The sequence below is a fragment of the Ranitomeya imitator genome, chromosome 1 (assembly GCF_032444005.1).
Source record: "Ranitomeya imitator isolate aRanImi1 chromosome 1, aRanImi1.pri, whole genome shotgun sequence".
Classification (NCBI taxonomy): Eukaryota; Metazoa; Chordata; class Amphibia; order Anura; family Dendrobatidae; genus Ranitomeya; species Ranitomeya imitator.
The window spans coordinates 1,196,253,077-1,196,269,957 of record NC_091282.1 but is presented as its reverse complement, the minus strand read 5'-3'; the positions used below and the strand labels follow the sequence as shown (position 1 = coordinate 1,196,269,957).

The following is a 16,881-nucleotide window of genomic DNA, read 5'->3' as shown; positions in this document are numbered from 1 at the left end:
ATCTAGCGACCGTACACATGTAATGACCTGTGATGTGGCAGCGACATCTAGCGACTATACACATGTAATGAGCTGCGATGTGGCAGCGACATCTAGCGACTATACACATGTAATGAGCTGCGATGTGGCGGCGACACCCAGCGACCATACACATGTAATGAGCTGTGATGTGGCAGCGACACCCAGCGACACCCAGCGACCATACACATGTAATGACCTGTGATGTGGCAGCAACATCTAGTGAACTTTGGTCAGGCAAAGCCACCATGTAGGCTACATGGTGGCTTTGCCTGACCAAAGTTCACTAGCCTAAGGCTGGAATGACACATGCAGCTATTTGAGCAAATACGAAGTTTATCCAAACGTAATAGTATATAAAAAAGGTTGGCCACTACTGTAAAGTTACTGTCTCAGATGATAATAATAATAATAATAATAATCTTTATTTTTCTATAGCGCTAACATATTCCGCAGCGCTTTACAGTTTTGCACACATTATCATCACTGTCCCCATTGGGGCTCACAATCTAGAATCCCTATCAGTATGTCTTTGGAATGTGGGAGGAAACCGGAGTACCCGGAGGAAACCCACGCAAACACGGAGCGAACATACAAACTCTTTGCAAATGTTGTCCTGGGTGGGATTAGAACCCAGGACCCCAGCGCTGCAAGGCTGCTGTGCTAACCACTGCGCCACCGTGCTGCCCAGATGGAATCTTTTCTAAAAGTATTTCCAAAGATATTGGTTTCCCAAATCTTTCTGTAAAATGAGCAGCTCCCCTGGAGATACAATGTCTAGCCGAGAATGTTCTGACTGTGTTAAGACACCCGTGATTCTCCCCGAGTGAGCGGGTGTCATTCAGCAGAGCTCACTGAAGGTGCTGCAGAACTGATTATCCTCAGGATTGGTAGAGGTCAGACCCCACTAATCATAACGTGATGGAATAATGAACAGTCATGGCCGAAAGCATTAGCACCCTTGATATTGTTCCAGAAAATGACGTTTTTCTCACAGAAAACTATTGCACTTACTCATTTTTTTGTTATGTACATGTTTATATCCTTAGTGTGTATTTGAACAGAACAAAAAAAGGGATAAAAAGGCAAATTGGACATAATTTCCTACAAAACACAAACAATGGGCAGGATAAAATTATTGGCACGTCTCCAAAACTGTGGGTAAACAACTTTATTTCAAACATGTGATGTTCGTTCAACCTCACCTGCGGCAAGCAACAGGAGTGGGCAATATGAAAATCACATCTAAAAACAGATAAATAAGTGTGAAGTTGACTCAATCTTTGCATTGTGTCTGCCCCCACTAAGCATGGAGAACAGAAAGAGGAGAAAAGAACCATCTGAGGACCCGAGACCCAAAATTGTTGAAAAATATCCATCTCCAGAGATATTGCTGTTCCTTTGTCCACGGTGTGCACCATAATCAAGAAGTTTACAATCCATAGCACTGTAGCTAAACTCCTAAATGTGGATGACAGACAAAAATTGATGAAAGGTTTCAATGCAGGACAGTCTGGATGGTGGATAAGCAGCCACAAAGTTACAAAGAAATTCAAGCTGTCCTGGAGGCTCAGGGTGCATCGGTGTCAGCGCGAACTATTCGTTGACATTCCAATTATTATTAACACTATGGCAGGAGACCCAGGAAGATCCCACTGCTGACACAGACATAAGAAAGCTAGACTGCATTTTGCCAAAATGTAAACGAGTAAGCAAAAATCTCTCTGGGAAAGCGTTTTGTAGACAGATGAGACCAAGATAGAACTTTTTGGTAAAGCACATCATTCTACTGTTTACTGAAAATGGATTGAGGCCTACAAAAGAAAAAAACACCGTACCTACAGTTAAATATAGTGGAGGTTCAAAGATGTTTTCGGGTTGTTTTGCTGCCCCTGGCACTGGGTTTCTTGATCGTGCGCGAGGAATCATGAAATCTGAAGACTACCAAAGGATTTTGGGTCACAATGCAGTGCTCAGTGTTGGCGTCATGAGTCTTTCAGTAGGACAATGGCACCAAACATACTACAAGAAGACCCCAGAAATAGATGGAAACAAAGTGCTGGAAAGTTCTGAAATGGCCATCAGCGAGTCCGGATCTAAATCCCATTGAACAACTGTGGATAGATCTTAAAGCAGTTGTTGGGAGAAGGAGCCTTTACATGACATATCTGGAGCAGAGTGCTCCAAAACTTCAGTTGAGAAGTGTAAGAATCTTGTTGATGGTTATAGGAAGCCATTGATTTTAGTTATTTATTCCAAAGGATGTGCAACCAAATATTAAGCTGAAAGTGTCAACAAATTTTGTTTGGCCCATTGTTGGGAGTTGTGTGTGAAATTAAGTCCAATTGGTATTTTTTCTCTTTTTTTCTGTTATTCCAATACACACAAAGGAAGCAAACATGTGTATAACAAAACATGTGTAACTGCAATAATTTTCTGGAACAATTTCAAGGTTGTCAACACTTTCGGCCTTGACTGTAATAGCAATAAGTCATCACTTCAAATGGAAATACTCTTTTCAAATTAAAAAAAACAAACTACAATCTATTAAGTTATTAAAAAAATGTGATTCCGGCAAAAAAAGTAAAATAAAATAAAGTAGTATGAAAACCATTTTAAAGCTTGTATATAGAAACATATCTCGGGTCCTGGGTTACAGACTGGATTATCCCCTGAGCTGCACTGTGATAAGACCCCTATAGAAGTAGCAGGTGAGAATAGGCAACCATATGAATCTGTCAGGAGTAGCGATGCCCCGTCCAGTCTCCTCCCCAGCTCCTTTTATTATGGTGAAGATGCCTTAAACCAGCGTGAGCCCTCCAAAACACGCATATTTAGTGAACAACTGAGCATTGCGCAAACATAAGTCAGTGTTTTACGCCACGTAAACCCAAAAAGTAATAAAGTTGTCACATACATTTTGCATGCACGGAACATTAATTCGGTTTTACATCCACAGCAAACTCATAAGTGCCACCTGCATGTATGCCAGGACCCTAATAGGGATAACTGCCAAAACTACATGTACAAATCATCACAAGCATGCAGTCAAATAATCCCATAAAATATATAATTTTATTCAATATCCAGTAAAACATTAATCAAAAAAGGAACAGATAAATGGACAACAATTGGGGAAGATAAAGCACTATGTGGCGGTACAAGTTGCCCAAGGACTCCAAGGCCACATCACTGCACAAACATACCATTGGTAAAATATATAAGAGACCAATAGCCATATAAATCAAAGGATCAGTATCCCCATATACTGCAACAAAGTAACACCGCACCAATCATGGTCAAGTCGCATAAGTATACAGTAATAGTACCTGGTATGTGTCGCAGTGGGAAGCCAGGAGTCTACCCCAACGCGCGTTTCGGAGCGTGGAGCTCCTTCCTCAGGTACCGCCACATAGTGCTTAATCTTCCCCAATTGTTGTCCATTGATCTGTTCCTTTTTTGATTAATGTTTTACTGGATATTGAATACATTTATTTATTTTATGGTATTATTTGACTGTGTGCTTGTGATGATTTGTATATCCCAGGAGGTAGTGTGAACATCAGCCCTGGAAGCACAGCAGGGATGGATACTGCCCGTGTTACTATTTGGTACCTTGCACCCACAGGATGCTCCCAGACGCCGCTGGCCACGTTGCTAACCTGCTGCTTTTCCAGCCGTTCGGCATCTACCCTCTCAGTCCGTTCATCGGCCATGCTGCTGCAGGATCTCTGCATGCTCCCATCTGAGCCAAGCACGTGGCTTACGATAATATTCATCGCTGGACTCGCCACATACTCCTATGGAGGGTAGCACATGGGGAATCAGAATAAGGAAATTTCAATTGGCTATCAAAAATGTAAACACAATATGCATTATACAGTGGCATGTAAAAGTTTGGGCACCCCTGGTCAAAATTACTGTTATTGTGAACAGTTAATCGAGTTTGTGCACCCTTGGAGATTTGTGCGCTCAGATACCTTTGACCAAGGTTTCATACCTTAATTAGCCTGTTAGGGTTATGGCTTGTTACCCATCATTGTTAGGAAAGGCCGGGTAATGCAAATTTCCAGCTTTATACAAACCCAGCCTCTTCTAACCTTGTGCCAAAACACAGCAGCCATGAGTTCTTCAAACCAGCTGTATAACACTCTGAAAATGAAAATGGTGGAGGTCCACAAAGCAGGAGAAGACTATAAGAAGATAGCAAAGCGTTTCCAAGTTGCCCTTTCCTCAGTTCAAAATGCAATTAAGAAATGGCAGGTAACAGGAACAGTGGAGGTCAAGATAAGGTCTGGAAGACAAAACAAAATTTCAATGAGGGATGCTCCTAGTACTGCTAAATGGGCCAATCAGAACCCCCGCTTAACTGAAAAAGACCTTCAGAAAGACAAGTCCTGTGGACAGAAGAGGTTAAAATAGAACTCTTTGGCCACAACTATCAAAGGTATGTGTGGAGAAAAAGAGCACAGAATTTCTGGAAAAGAACATCTCGCCAACCATTAAACATGGTGGTGGATCAATCATGCTTTGGGGTTGTGCTGCAGCCAATGGCATGGGGAATATTTCATAGGTAGAGGAAAGAATAGATTCAATGAAATTTCAACAAATTCTTGATGCAAACATAACACCATCTGCAAAAAGGCTTTAGTTACAAACTTTTACATGCCACTGTATCAGTTGCGGATTTAATGACTATGTATGACTGTGGAAGAAGCTGACCTCCACATGGATGAGATTGGCCACTGCCTGCACGGAGGCCAGTTTTCATCATGGAGGTCAGGTTCCATCAGCACAAGACAACGGGTCTACAAGTGTTGACGCACAAAGCTGGGACCCTATATACATGAGGCAAGGCAGCCAACACGAGCCCGGGTAACAGACCGGAGCTTACCTTTCTTTGCTTGTGTCTCGCCCTCTTGGCTGCCCGCGAGCTGCTGACCGGTTTGGGCTCCGAGCTGTTGATGAACTGTACTAGGTCTTCTACCTTTCGATGGTCGACCACACCGGTATCCCTTTCTGAGATCTGCTCTGGCTTTTTGGGCTGCTCTTCTTTCCTCTTGGTTAGCCGTAAACGGAGTTTCTCCCTCATTTCTGTGTAATTCCGACTGGTCGGTGCTGACGGGGGCTTAAGTAGGAATCAGATCATGTCAGACCACCGAGCGCAGTATCATGACCACGTTACACGGGCAAAATGCAAGTGTACGAACATACTCAAAGACCAAGATCTGGCAGCACTTTCTGCAACGTGTTTATTACTGATTTGGTAAAATAAAACGTTGCAATACTTTAAATTTTTATATTCATTGCTCCAAGTTTAGACACCTCTGACTGCTGTCAATCATGACTTCTTATATACTTCCATCTGTTCCGCTCACGTGCTGATCGCTTCTGTGCGAGGAGAATTACATTACTCGCAGATTTCACCCCCATTGGAATGAAACTCATGTGTGACAATTTTATGTGAAAAATGTCGGCAGCACAAGGATGAGATTGCTACAAGCGGATCTAATAGCCTGTACTGTTATCCTCTGTGGATTTTACCAGCACTGATTTGTAAGTAATATCTGCAGGAAATAAACTGCTTGTACATTCCTGCACAAAGTGACGTTTTCTCACATTTTACCCACTAAATCATTACATTGTTTGGGCCGCGTGTGGCAACTTCGGTGAGAAATGCCAAACTTAAAGTACAGTGAAAAGAAATTTGGCACCGAGCCTTTAAAAAAAAAACAAAATGCAGAGAAGCAGATTCAGATCAGGGTGAATAATAGAGAGTTGCATGCTAGCCACAACTGCTGTCAGGTAAGGTAGTAGTTAAAATATATGTGAGAACTAGTGATGAGCAAATGTGGTCTTATAATGCATTATCCGAGAACACTCGGGTGCGAACAGTGCCGTCGGCGTGCTCGAAAAATAGAGTCCCCGCAGCTATTTGTTTGGCAATCCCTGCATGAGTTGTGGCTGTCGAACAGCCGCAGGAACTCCAACATTTTTCGAGCACGCTGAAGACAGACTTAGCACACGAGCATGCTCAGATAACACCTTCGCACGTTCGCTCATCACTAGTTAAAACTCAATTACTACTTCTACACATCAAAAGACCCTCACCCCTCCGTGTCCGAAGAACTCGCAGTAGCAGCAGTCACAGTATTTGCCCTCTTTCTGGTTCGTGGAGGTGGAGGTGCTGGAGCTGTGTTCGGAGCAGCTGTCCTCGTCCTGACTCTCCTCCCCGTCGTACTGCTGGTGATCGTATGCAGCGTTGTTTTCACACCGATGACCCTCGCAGTCCGGATCGCTGGAACACAAGTCAGTCTGGGTTAAAGTCTGAAAACCGTTCAATCAAGTAAATGTTATCAATGTAAAACTTGTGAACAACGTGTTTCTGCTCTTCTCTGACCAAGAGGCCGCGGCCGGCAGAAGTGGAGCCTCTGCACCTCTGGGCCATTCATCATCTATGCACTCTCTGGAGAACGCAGAGCGCTGGACTCTGCTCTATCCAACAGTCCAATAGACAATGAATGGAGCCAAGAGTGAGCGTCAGCGCCTCTATAACATGCGTCCCCTTACCTGCAGACACTAGGCGGTGCGCTGAGCGGGCCGTCTGCAGCCGACGTTGGAGGAGCAGCAGTGGAAGCACAGAAACCTAAATGAGAATCCACAAAACCAGGAGCGGTGGCTGCTGTTTTGGGAAAGGGCTGAGGATTAATATTTGGATGGTGCGGAGTGGAGGCAGATGAATGTGTGGCAGGAGACAGGGAGGGAAGAGCTGCTAAGCTTGTCGGACTATTTCTTGGTGCAACCGGCGTAGACGGATGTCTGTGCTCTTCTTTGATGTTATGAAATACATCACCTGAAATAGAGTAAAAGAACGATAAAGCAATGGAATTCCAGCAAACGTAGCATCCATCAGTAAAGACAGCTATCAGCAGCCACCACTAGAGGGAGCTAAGGTGCTTACGGCATACAGGCCTGTGTTCAATGCATAAATGTTGTCAGCGCCATCTAGTGGCAGCAAGAATTGAGTCATCTAAATAAATTGATGTGTCCTGTTATTGAGCTTTTAATTTTGCCTCCGCTTCTTCTAAGACCCATAACTATTTTTTCATACTAAAGCTTGTTTCTTTTGCAGGATGAGTTGTAGGTTTGAATGATACTATTTTTCAGTACTTTTTATGGTAAAATAAATAGTAAGAAAAATTCCAAATTGGCTAGGAATGAGAATGAATAAGGGTGGCCCAATGGCTGTCAGAGGTGACCTCTTTCCAAAATTGCTAGATTCTACTGTCAATAGTGGCATTCAAAAGGTTAAACTGGTGCAATTGGAGGTAATCTCGGGTGCCGGCTGTATAACAGTCGGCATCTGAGCTGAATTGGTTTAGTCTCAGCTCCTGAGTCCACTCTATAATAGATAGATAGTTGCACACGTGTTTCTGGGTTTTTGCCCCTCATCAGTGCAAGGCAAATATAAGTAATTGATAAATAAAGTGGAGAGAAAAAAAAACAACGCAAAACAGTGGACAGGTGTCACGGCCGATGTCTGTAGACAAGCATACGCTCCCTCGCTCACCTATAGAAGAAGGCCTCTTGGATGACACTTTGAACTGGTTGCTGCTAGACTGTACCGTCGTGGCTGTGCAGGAAACGGACGACGTGGCGGACGAGGTTGCCATTACAACCTTATTTGCTTCTATAAAGGCATCCTGGAAATTATATAGACATTTCTTTTTGGCAGTGTTTTTCTTCTCTTTAACGTCCGGTGCCGTTGTCGTCTCATTGCTGGATGTGGTGGGAAGTGTTTCTGGTCTAATTTCTGGGAGGGCTGGGCCTAATATATCCCCTCCTGGAAAGCAAAAAATGGGGGAGGAGGTGAATAAAATAAAAAATAAGCCATGGTTTATTTCTGTTAAATGCACTTTTTCCCCCCACTTGTGGCAATGTCTCGCCCCCATATCACAATCTGCATTAAAGATAAAAATTTGAAATTTGGCAATTTTCACATAAGCCATTAGGGCTTTTTTATCCTCTGACTTCCTCTGTGAAGAAATTCACATGAACATTAGCAGGAAAGCACAGACTGCAACCCTATTTTTTTGGCATTTAACCATCAAATGGGAGTGGGCAAGGAGAAGGGAAGAGGCGGCGGGCAAGGAGAAGGGGAGAGGCGGCGGGCAAGGAGAAGGGAAGAGGCGCGGGCAAGGAGAAGGGAAGAGGCGCGGGCAAGGAGAAGGGAAGAGGCGCAGGCAAGGAGAAGGGAAGAGGCGCGGGCAAGGAGAAGGGAAGAGGCGCGGGCAAGGAGAAGGGAAGAGGCGCGGGCAAGGAGAAGGGAAGAGGCGCGGGCAAGGAGAAGGGAAGAGGCGTGGGCACGGAAAGGGAAGAGGTGAGCTGTGACCACACATTGATTTAGGTGGATCCTAGCTGTATATAGAGGCGTTAGCAGTCACTGCAACCCTGCCTCTGATGGGAAGAAATACTAATCCTAAAAAAGGACAGAAAATGTGAGTAATAAAAAGCCCCGTTGGCCAGTGAGAAAATATTTACGCTTACAAATTCGGTTTGTTTTTTAAGAATGTGATATCCGTTAAAAATTGACAACAATTTTTATAAAAATATACAGGCTCTATTTGTGGACAGTGACATGCCAGTCTAAGGACACCTCTAGGCCATGCAGTGGCAAATTAAATATGCAAAATGCCTCTACAGAGAGGACGAGAACTCTAGTGCCACCTACTGGAAGAATAGCAATACTAAAAGTCAATATCGACCTACTCTATTTGTGGACACGTGTCCCGGGGAGTTTGCCCAGAATCAGTGCAAAGAAAATACAAAAACGTCTAAACATAAAAGCTAGCTGGTTAAAATGAAGGTTCATTTTCTGATGACACATTTCCTTCAAACTGGCAATACACTGATAGCTATTGACCAATCCTTCAGCTGACACGTCTCTCGCTCGTCACCCCCCACACACAGGAATGCTTGGCCGAGCGCCCCCAGTATTGCTGCCTACTTATATCCTTTGAATGGTGGCGAGACATGCAGCTGTGGGGATTCAAACATATTATTCGAGCACGCCGAAGACACTCGGTCAGCACCTAATCATGCTCGGATAGGACCTTGCTCATCGCTAAAGCCCAAGCAAAGGAAGAAACCAGCGTCACTTTGGCTCCTCTCTTACAGGGCGATGCTCTCGACTGCTCTCTACGCAGGATACTGCCATATTTACCTGCCAAGGGGTCGGGTAAAAAAGATGATGGACTCCAGTTTTTCTCGTTCATCATTTCTGAATTCCATAAACTTATAAATTTTGACCTGTTCCACTCGGGAGAATTGCCAAAACACGTTGGGTATATGTGATCCTGTAGGGAGGCATTGAACACTTGATGCTTGTTGGTGTGATTCTGTGCAGTTGTGGGTGGCAAGGCCTAAACAAAACAGAAAATAAATGCGAGTTAACAGGAGCCACGTACCAGAGCACAAAAGTAAAAGCAAAGGACGATATATAGGCTTAGAGGGACGGAAGAGTGCAAAGTTCAACGTCTCAAAACTTACCTTACTGTGTGCAAACGGGGAAGCGTAGAGTGTGGGGTGGATGAGAGGTCTGGGCAGGTGGGGGATTGTGTGTAAGGGTAAATGTCCATGTATATGGGGGTAGAGGTGAAGTGCTGGGTGCGCGGGCTTGTCAGGATTAACAAACTGATGTCCACTCGGGAGACGTCCAGCCACCAGTGCAGACGGAGAGAGGGCAGAAGCTTCCTGCTTACATACATGACACTCACAAGTATTTGGTATAGTATCCACCTACAATGTAAAACAATGCAATTACACCACTATGTACAGCCATCCAAAAATCAAACTGAGCTAGGAGAGCCTTCATTGTACTACCTGAATGGCTACTCGACTGAACGTCTAAAATAATGGCTGCCTGCTAATCCCCTGGAAAATGCCACTCCGAGGGATGCCAGTCCCAGGACCAGGCTTGATCAGGATCACTCCAATGTATGTATCCGGACTATTGGTTCTCTTCTGAAGTAATGTATTATTGTGATCTGAATGCTTTAATATATTTGTACTTTAACTGCTTAATGTAAATAAAATTTGTTTGCTGTCAGTGAATGGAATCGTCCAACGTCCGGCCCCATAGCCCACCGCGTACAACGTCCGGCCCCATAGCCCACCGCGTACAACGTCCGGCCCCATAGCCCACCGCGTACAACGTCCGGCCCCATAGCCCACCGCGTACAACGTCCGGCCCCATAGCCAACCGCGTACAACGTCCGGCCCCATAGCCCACCGCGTACAACGTCCGGCCCCATAGCCCACCGCGTACAACGTCCGGCCCCATAGTCCACTGCGTACAACGTCCGGCCCCATTGCCCCCAGCCAACACCCCCACCCTCCCGTGTAACACATCATGCCCCTCGCCCCGATGTATAACTTCCCGCACCTACTCTACAGAGTAAGAATCAGTACCAAATTACCTGTGGACTGAGGTATGATGGAGGGGGACTGTCCATCTTTGCGTTTTCCTTTCGAGGTGACCTCTTCCCAACATGAATGTCATCTTTTGACATGTCCGGTTGCTCACCGCAGCTCTCACCATCTGCTTCTTCATCGTCTGCCTCTGAGGAGCTGCTGCTTGTGCTGCTCACTGAAGGAGACTGTAAAGCAGAGACCATGACAACTTCCCTTTCTATGAAAGACGAGAGACATTCCGGATGCCATAGGAAGTGACCTACTTCGTCTTTCAGCGCCATGTTTTCTCCACCGCCATTGAGCTCGTTGTGAATACCATTCATGTTGGCGACGACGTCCGCGTCATCGTAGTTGTTCAGGGGGTAAATATCAGCAAATTTTGCTGATAAGGGGGCACCATCTTCATCATCACTACCACTATAAACAAAGAGGATCCAGTTAATTTGAGTTCACCCATTAATAAAGCCTCGGGATAGGCGGATATCCCAAATTTTATGGATGACTGATATATTGAATCAGATACACAAACTACCAATACTGCAGCGCTGTGGTAATACAGTATACTGGGATGTCCTAAAACCACCACTATCCCCCCAGCCCTTTGAGCTCATCATAAATCAAGTCATTCATTGCGTGACGTAGGAGCTCCGGTGGCCACTGAGCTGATAAAGTCAGCAATTTTATGATGAGTGCAGAGGGGGAAAAACAGCAGAAAAAGTCGCTCCTGTGATAAAACAGGCAGGGAAATGTGATTTCTTACTAAAAGACTCAGCTGCCCTTTGTTCACAGGATAACCCCCTTTAAAACTGCCCCAAGATTTCACCAAGTGTCTGTAAAGAGGAGCAGAAGGAGCAACCCCCTGAAAAAAAGGTATCCTATTTGTGGAAGATCAGATACGAAGAATCCTAGGAATGGTGAAAACCATGTGATGCAAGTCCCTTTGTCTGCACCAGTGAAAGAAGAAATTCCAAGTATGGCAGTAAACCTCACCAGATTGAGATTTATAAGCCTTCAGCATGGTCTGGACAACAGAGTCAGAAATGGCCTTTGATCTCAGAACCTCGGTTTTAACAGCCAACCTGTTAAATGCAGCAGAGATACAGTGTGTGGATGTTGAGGACCATGAGAAGGATGGTTGTGATGAGAAGGAAAAAGCCATGGAGCTCCTTTGACCAGATCCATAAGGTCAGAGCACTATGCCAGGAAAAGCCAGTCTGGAGCCATTAGGATCACACTCGCTTCGATCATTTGAGAACGTGAGGAAGGAGGTGAACAGGAGGCAAGAGAGTACTCTACTCATGGAGTGACCAGAGCATCTACTGCAAAGGTCCTTCAGTTCAGGGATTCGGCGATCTAGGTTGGGGACCTTGTGATTGAGACAAGACACAAGTCTACATCAAGGTTGCCCAGCGATTGTTGCTGGGCTGAACATCTCTAAAAAGATTTCACTCTCCCAGATCCAGAAAGATTCTCAACTGTGGAAATCCAAGGCCCAGGTTTCCACACTTGGAACGAATGTGGTGAGTGATGGAACATGATGCTCCACCCAGTGAAGAATCCTGGTGTCTTCCCTCTGATGGTTCTAATAGGCCACGAGAGTAGAGTTTGCAGGACTGCTCACGAAGCGGGAGAACTAGAAAGATGGCTTACAGTTCCAGAAAAACTGATCTGTGGTCAGATTCCTCCAAAGACTGAGTGGTATAATAGGTGAACACCCCTCCCCATCAGCAAGAGACTGACATTGGCTATCAATCGGAAATTGAAGAGGAAGGATCTGCCGGAAGTAGAGCCAGGGATGCCAAGCAACAAAGGCGGCTTGCGGTCGAGCTTTCAGAGGCAAAAGCAAAGGTAAGAACCCGTTTGGGAGCAGAGAGACAAATTTAATCTTGTAACCCAAAGAGAAAACATCTCCAGGGCCCAGGCATGGTTCTCGTGAGCCATCTAAATCTCTCTGGAGGAGGGAAGACTTACGACCCACCTGAAAAATTCTATGTGAGCAGGGGCTTTGCAGCTTTGGGATGGCTATGCCAGTGAATATAACCAGGGCTATGGAGTCGGAGTTGGAATCCATTTTGGTGGAGTCGGTGTCATGGAAATTGAGGAGTCTGATGTTTGGTTTACCAACTCCACAGCCCTGCATATAACATGTATAGCTTTATGTGCTTTACTGAGAAATTCGACATGGATTGTTACTTGCCCTTCTGTCATTCAACAAAAGCAAGTTAAGAAGGAGAACCAGTTAATGCAATAATTTGTGCATCCCAAGGATCATATCATGTGCTCATGTAATGCATACATGTATAAAATAAATAAACCATACTTACACACACACACACACATATATATATGTATATATACACACACTGTGGACAACATAATCCACACATGCATACTAAGAACTCACAATGTGGGTGCAGAGCCATTGTCTGCAAGGATCAGCCTGGGATGCTGCTGGATAGTGATGGGAGAACTGGGACCAGAACCTGAACTGGCGGAGGACAAGCTGGGCGGGTGTATCTCCGACAAATAATCTGGAGTGGCGTCTACTTGTAGTGGCAATGGGTTTAGGTGGATATCATCTGTAATGGGGGTATCCATGATGCCACACGTGAGGATGTGAGACAGGCTGCAGTCATCGCAGGTGCACCTGGGAGAAGAACACAGACCCGACAGCGTACAGTCAGAGAAAAGAAAAAAATTGTGTTTGTTGTTTTTTTTTTTCTGAGAGGCGATAATCAAAACAGCGACACTACACGCTCCATAATTAGTAGTTGCAAAGACTAACGTGCATACAAATTAGCGGCAAGCAATGGGTTATACAAGGCGTCTATGGTCTAGCAGCTTTCCAGGGATTACTTTTAAGCAGAAGTCCGCGGTTGTACAGACGGCAGTAAACCCACCTCCTCCTGTAGTTGCAGTTCGGACAGTCGGACATGCACATCCGCGTCGACAGCATGTGTCTCATTTTGTCTGCGAAGTTGTTTTCTCCAGTTAACGCCTTCTTGTTATTTAACTGAGAATGAAAATAAAAAAAATAAAATAAAATATCCATCATGAAGTTTCATAAAACAGATCAGGGTGCTGAGCCATCGGTTCCTGTGTGGTGGTCCGCGGTGACCCCCACCGGCACAGTGTCACTGCAGAGCACTGGTTATAAAGAAAACAGGAACTGACGGGAATGACGTTAGGACAAGAACAGACGGACAAGCAATCAGGATTTCTAATTTGACTGGTTACGTTAAAGCTACATGACGACTTTGGTTGTTCAACAACAAGATTGCAATGTGGCACCGTGACACCGTGTATAAAAAAAAAAAACACAGTCACAGATTGCAAACGGCTTTTCTAACAGCTCGATGTAAATGTTGTTCGGATATAAATCAATTCCCCCCCCCCCCCCCCCAAATGCCCTGCAATAAAATTTTTCCAAGAATTGAGTTCAACAACAGCAACTTGTAGGGGGGTCAAAAAATGAAGAAAAAAATTGCACACATTTTTCGACTGCGCGCCTTGTGTGGATTTTGCTGCTGCGGGACCAAAGTTGCCATGTAGCCCCAGTCCCATGGAAATGACAAGGATTTGGACGCAGATGATAATGCAGTAAAAAAAAAAAAAGCAAAAAAAAAAATACATAAACCAGGCACACAAAAATTTATGGCACACCAACTGAAAATAAACACCTGGGCCAAAAGAACAGAACGAAGGACTGAGAATAGAATTAATCCCCAACAGTAATTTGGCAGGACTGGACAATAGGAATCTCGCTATTAAAGTTAAAGAACAAAACAAAAAAAGAAACGACAAACTGGCTGCAATGACATCAATGGAAGTGAAGTGCATTAACAGACGAGTATAGAGCGGTGTACAGAAGAGAAAAAAGAAGCCTCGCTCTTTGAACTTTGCACAGATCCAGCATGCGACCATTGAAGGGTGCCGGTGAGGAGAGTGGGACCAGCCAGGGCTGTGGAGTCGGAGTCAGAGATGTGGAGTCGGAGCCCATTTTGGTGGAGTCGGAGTCATGGAAATTGATGAGTCGGGAGTTGGATTCGGAGGTTTAGCTTACTGACTCCATAACCCTGGCAGGGCTGTGGAGTTGGAGTCGTGGAGTCAGTCATGGAGTCGAAGCCCATTTTGGTGGAGTCGGAGTCACGGAAATTGAGGAGTCAGAAGTCTGATTTGGAGGTTTGGCTTACTTACTCCATAACCCTGGCAGGGCTGTGGAGTCGGAGTCGTGGAGTCATAGTCATGGAGTCGAAGCCCATTTTGGTGGAGTCGGAGTCATGGAAATTGAGGAGTCGGAAGTCGGATTTGGAGGCTTGGCTTACCGACTCCATAACCCTGGCAGGGCTGTGCAGTCTAAGCCTATTTTGGCGGAGTCAAGAGTCATGGAAATTGAGGAATCAGGGTCGGAGGTTTGGTTTATCGACTTCACAGCCCTGGGACCAGCCCCACATATGTATGGCGTATGTTAAGGATACACCACAAACATCGCTAAGGGATAGACCTGTCATTCACTTCTAGCAGCGCTGGCACGGACCTGGACTAGTCTCATCTCCGGCTCTGGTGACCGGCTGGAATCTAACAATTGTTTTGTTTTTTTTTTCTCCTTTGATCTCTGTTTAATGAGCCTTGAAAATAAGACTGATCAGCAGATTGCAAACATGTCTGCAGGTAGAACAAGACCCTGGTTTACTAAACTCAGACCTATTAAAGGGTCAGAGCCTGACTTATAGAACACCAGCCTCCAGCAGGAAAAAACGTCTTATTTTGCTTTTCTTTATTTTGGCAACATGGATTTCAGGAAAGCAGAAGAAAGCAAGGCCAGGGCCGGACATAACCAAGCAGATAACCCAGCAGAGAGGAGGTTGCCATCACAGAGATTAGTCTCGATTTATTCCCTTCCCCAAAGAGGATTTTGCTCCATGAAAGTCAATTCCAAAGCACAGTGAAAGCAATGGCGGCGGCCTTACGTGGTCTTCAATAAACATCCTTTGTCTATAGTATTCCCAATCTTCTTTTAGCTTCCTGTGCTTGGTCTGCAATGCCATCTACAATGAAGTTTAGACCAAAGTGAACACGATTTCTGGGAAATCCATAGCCGTCTGCTTCTATTATGGCAGCGCTCCTGTTCTAGGCCCCTTCCTTCCCATGGGTCGGGTGGGCTGCCAGTATCACATGTGCATGACCTGCCGCGATGGTTCTCAGCAGCACAAAGTGCTCCCGAGAACAACGATTTTTAAGAAAGATTAAAAGGGAACCTGTCACTTTATTAGCGCCATCCGATCAACAGGCCGGATATGTTTAAGAGCAGGAGGAGCTGGATTCTCCAGATCACAGTGTTGGTTTTTTTGTTTATTATTATTTCATGTGCTGAAAAAAAAAATTCTGAACTTAAGAAAAAAAAAAAAAATAATGGGTTTGGATCACCATTTTCTATTTTTTGTTCCTCCATTGATGGAGCGGTGGTGTGAGGGCTTGATTTTTGCGTGGCGAGCCGTTTTAGAGGTAAAATTTTAGGGTTTATAGGTTTTGATAACCTGCTATTTATTATGGAGGATGTAGTGCGGCAAAAAAATAAATAAAAATTAAAATCTGGCATTGAAATGGTTTTCAAACAATATTTCCAGATGCGGCAATGTTTAATATGCACAATTTAATTATTTTAAATTTTAGCATAGAAGAGATAGAATTCTCCCAATTTTTAGAGCGCTAGTACATACATACTGGATATATATACGCACACACACATACACCTTCTGCACCTGATCTGATATCTGCTACTCCGCATATGCTGATGGCACCATCTTTGCAGAGGAAAAAAAAAATCCTCATCCAAGATGGCACCTGCGCAGTAGTAGATATCGACAGTTGCCGATCTGAGGGATCAGTGACCTGTCAGAAGCCATACATATGAATATCCAATCAGAGCACCACATGAAGCACAAGAGTATATTTAATTCAAAACTGAAAATAAAGATTAAACAACAACCACAAGACGGATCTCATCCACCAAGGTATCATTGTAATCAGTGTAACAGCGCTGACATGACACTGTCCGCAGGTTACTGAGCACAATCCTGCTGACAGGTTCCCTTTAAGTAAACAGCAGCAATCCAATCACTTAATAAAGGGAACCTGTCAAACCCCCCCGGGTTTGTAACTGAAAGAGCCACCTTGCGCAGCACTAATGCTGCATTCTGACAAGGTGGATCTTTCAGTTCGGGTCCCTTCCACCGCTGAACTATTCGTTTTTAGAATTTGCCTTTCCTACCTGTAGTTTCTCCGGGGGGCATATCTTTTCCCCCCTGACACAAACGCCTCCCAGCCATCACTCAGCCCCTCCGTGTGCCGCCTCCACTTCCATCATTATCTTCTCCGGCGCCTGCGTTG

At 44.8% G+C, this 16,881-nt stretch overlaps 1 protein-coding gene across 2 annotated transcripts in view; it reads right to left on the bottom strand.

Moving 5' to 3' along the window:
* FAM193A (family with sequence similarity 193 member A) overlaps positions 1–16,881 on the bottom strand; it is a 108,930-nt gene that overhangs the window by 23,842 nt on the left and 68,207 nt on the right. The window contains exons 9-20 of one of the 2 annotated variants that reach the window (XM_069744863.1): positions 15,462–15,539; positions 13,392–13,504; positions 12,896–13,138; positions 10,755–10,908; positions 10,497–10,676; positions 9,568–9,816; positions 9,242–9,440; positions 7,589–7,861; positions 6,589–6,871; positions 6,130–6,316; positions 4,913–5,146; positions 3,681–3,818 (exon numbers count right to left, since the gene is read on the bottom strand). In XM_069744863.1, coding sequence (XP_069600964.1) covers positions 3,681–3,818; positions 4,913–5,146; positions 6,130–6,316; positions 6,589–6,871; positions 7,589–7,861; positions 9,242–9,440; positions 9,568–9,816; positions 10,497–10,676; positions 10,755–10,908; positions 12,896–13,138; positions 13,392–13,504; positions 15,462–15,539 — 2,331 coding nt within the window. The remainder of the gene's footprint in view (positions 1–3,680; positions 3,819–4,912; positions 5,147–6,129; positions 6,317–6,588; positions 6,872–7,588; positions 7,862–9,241; positions 9,441–9,567; positions 9,817–10,496; positions 10,677–10,754; positions 10,909–12,895; positions 13,139–13,391; positions 13,505–15,461; positions 15,540–16,881) is intronic. The other variant, XM_069744864.1, reaches the window with a different exon arrangement.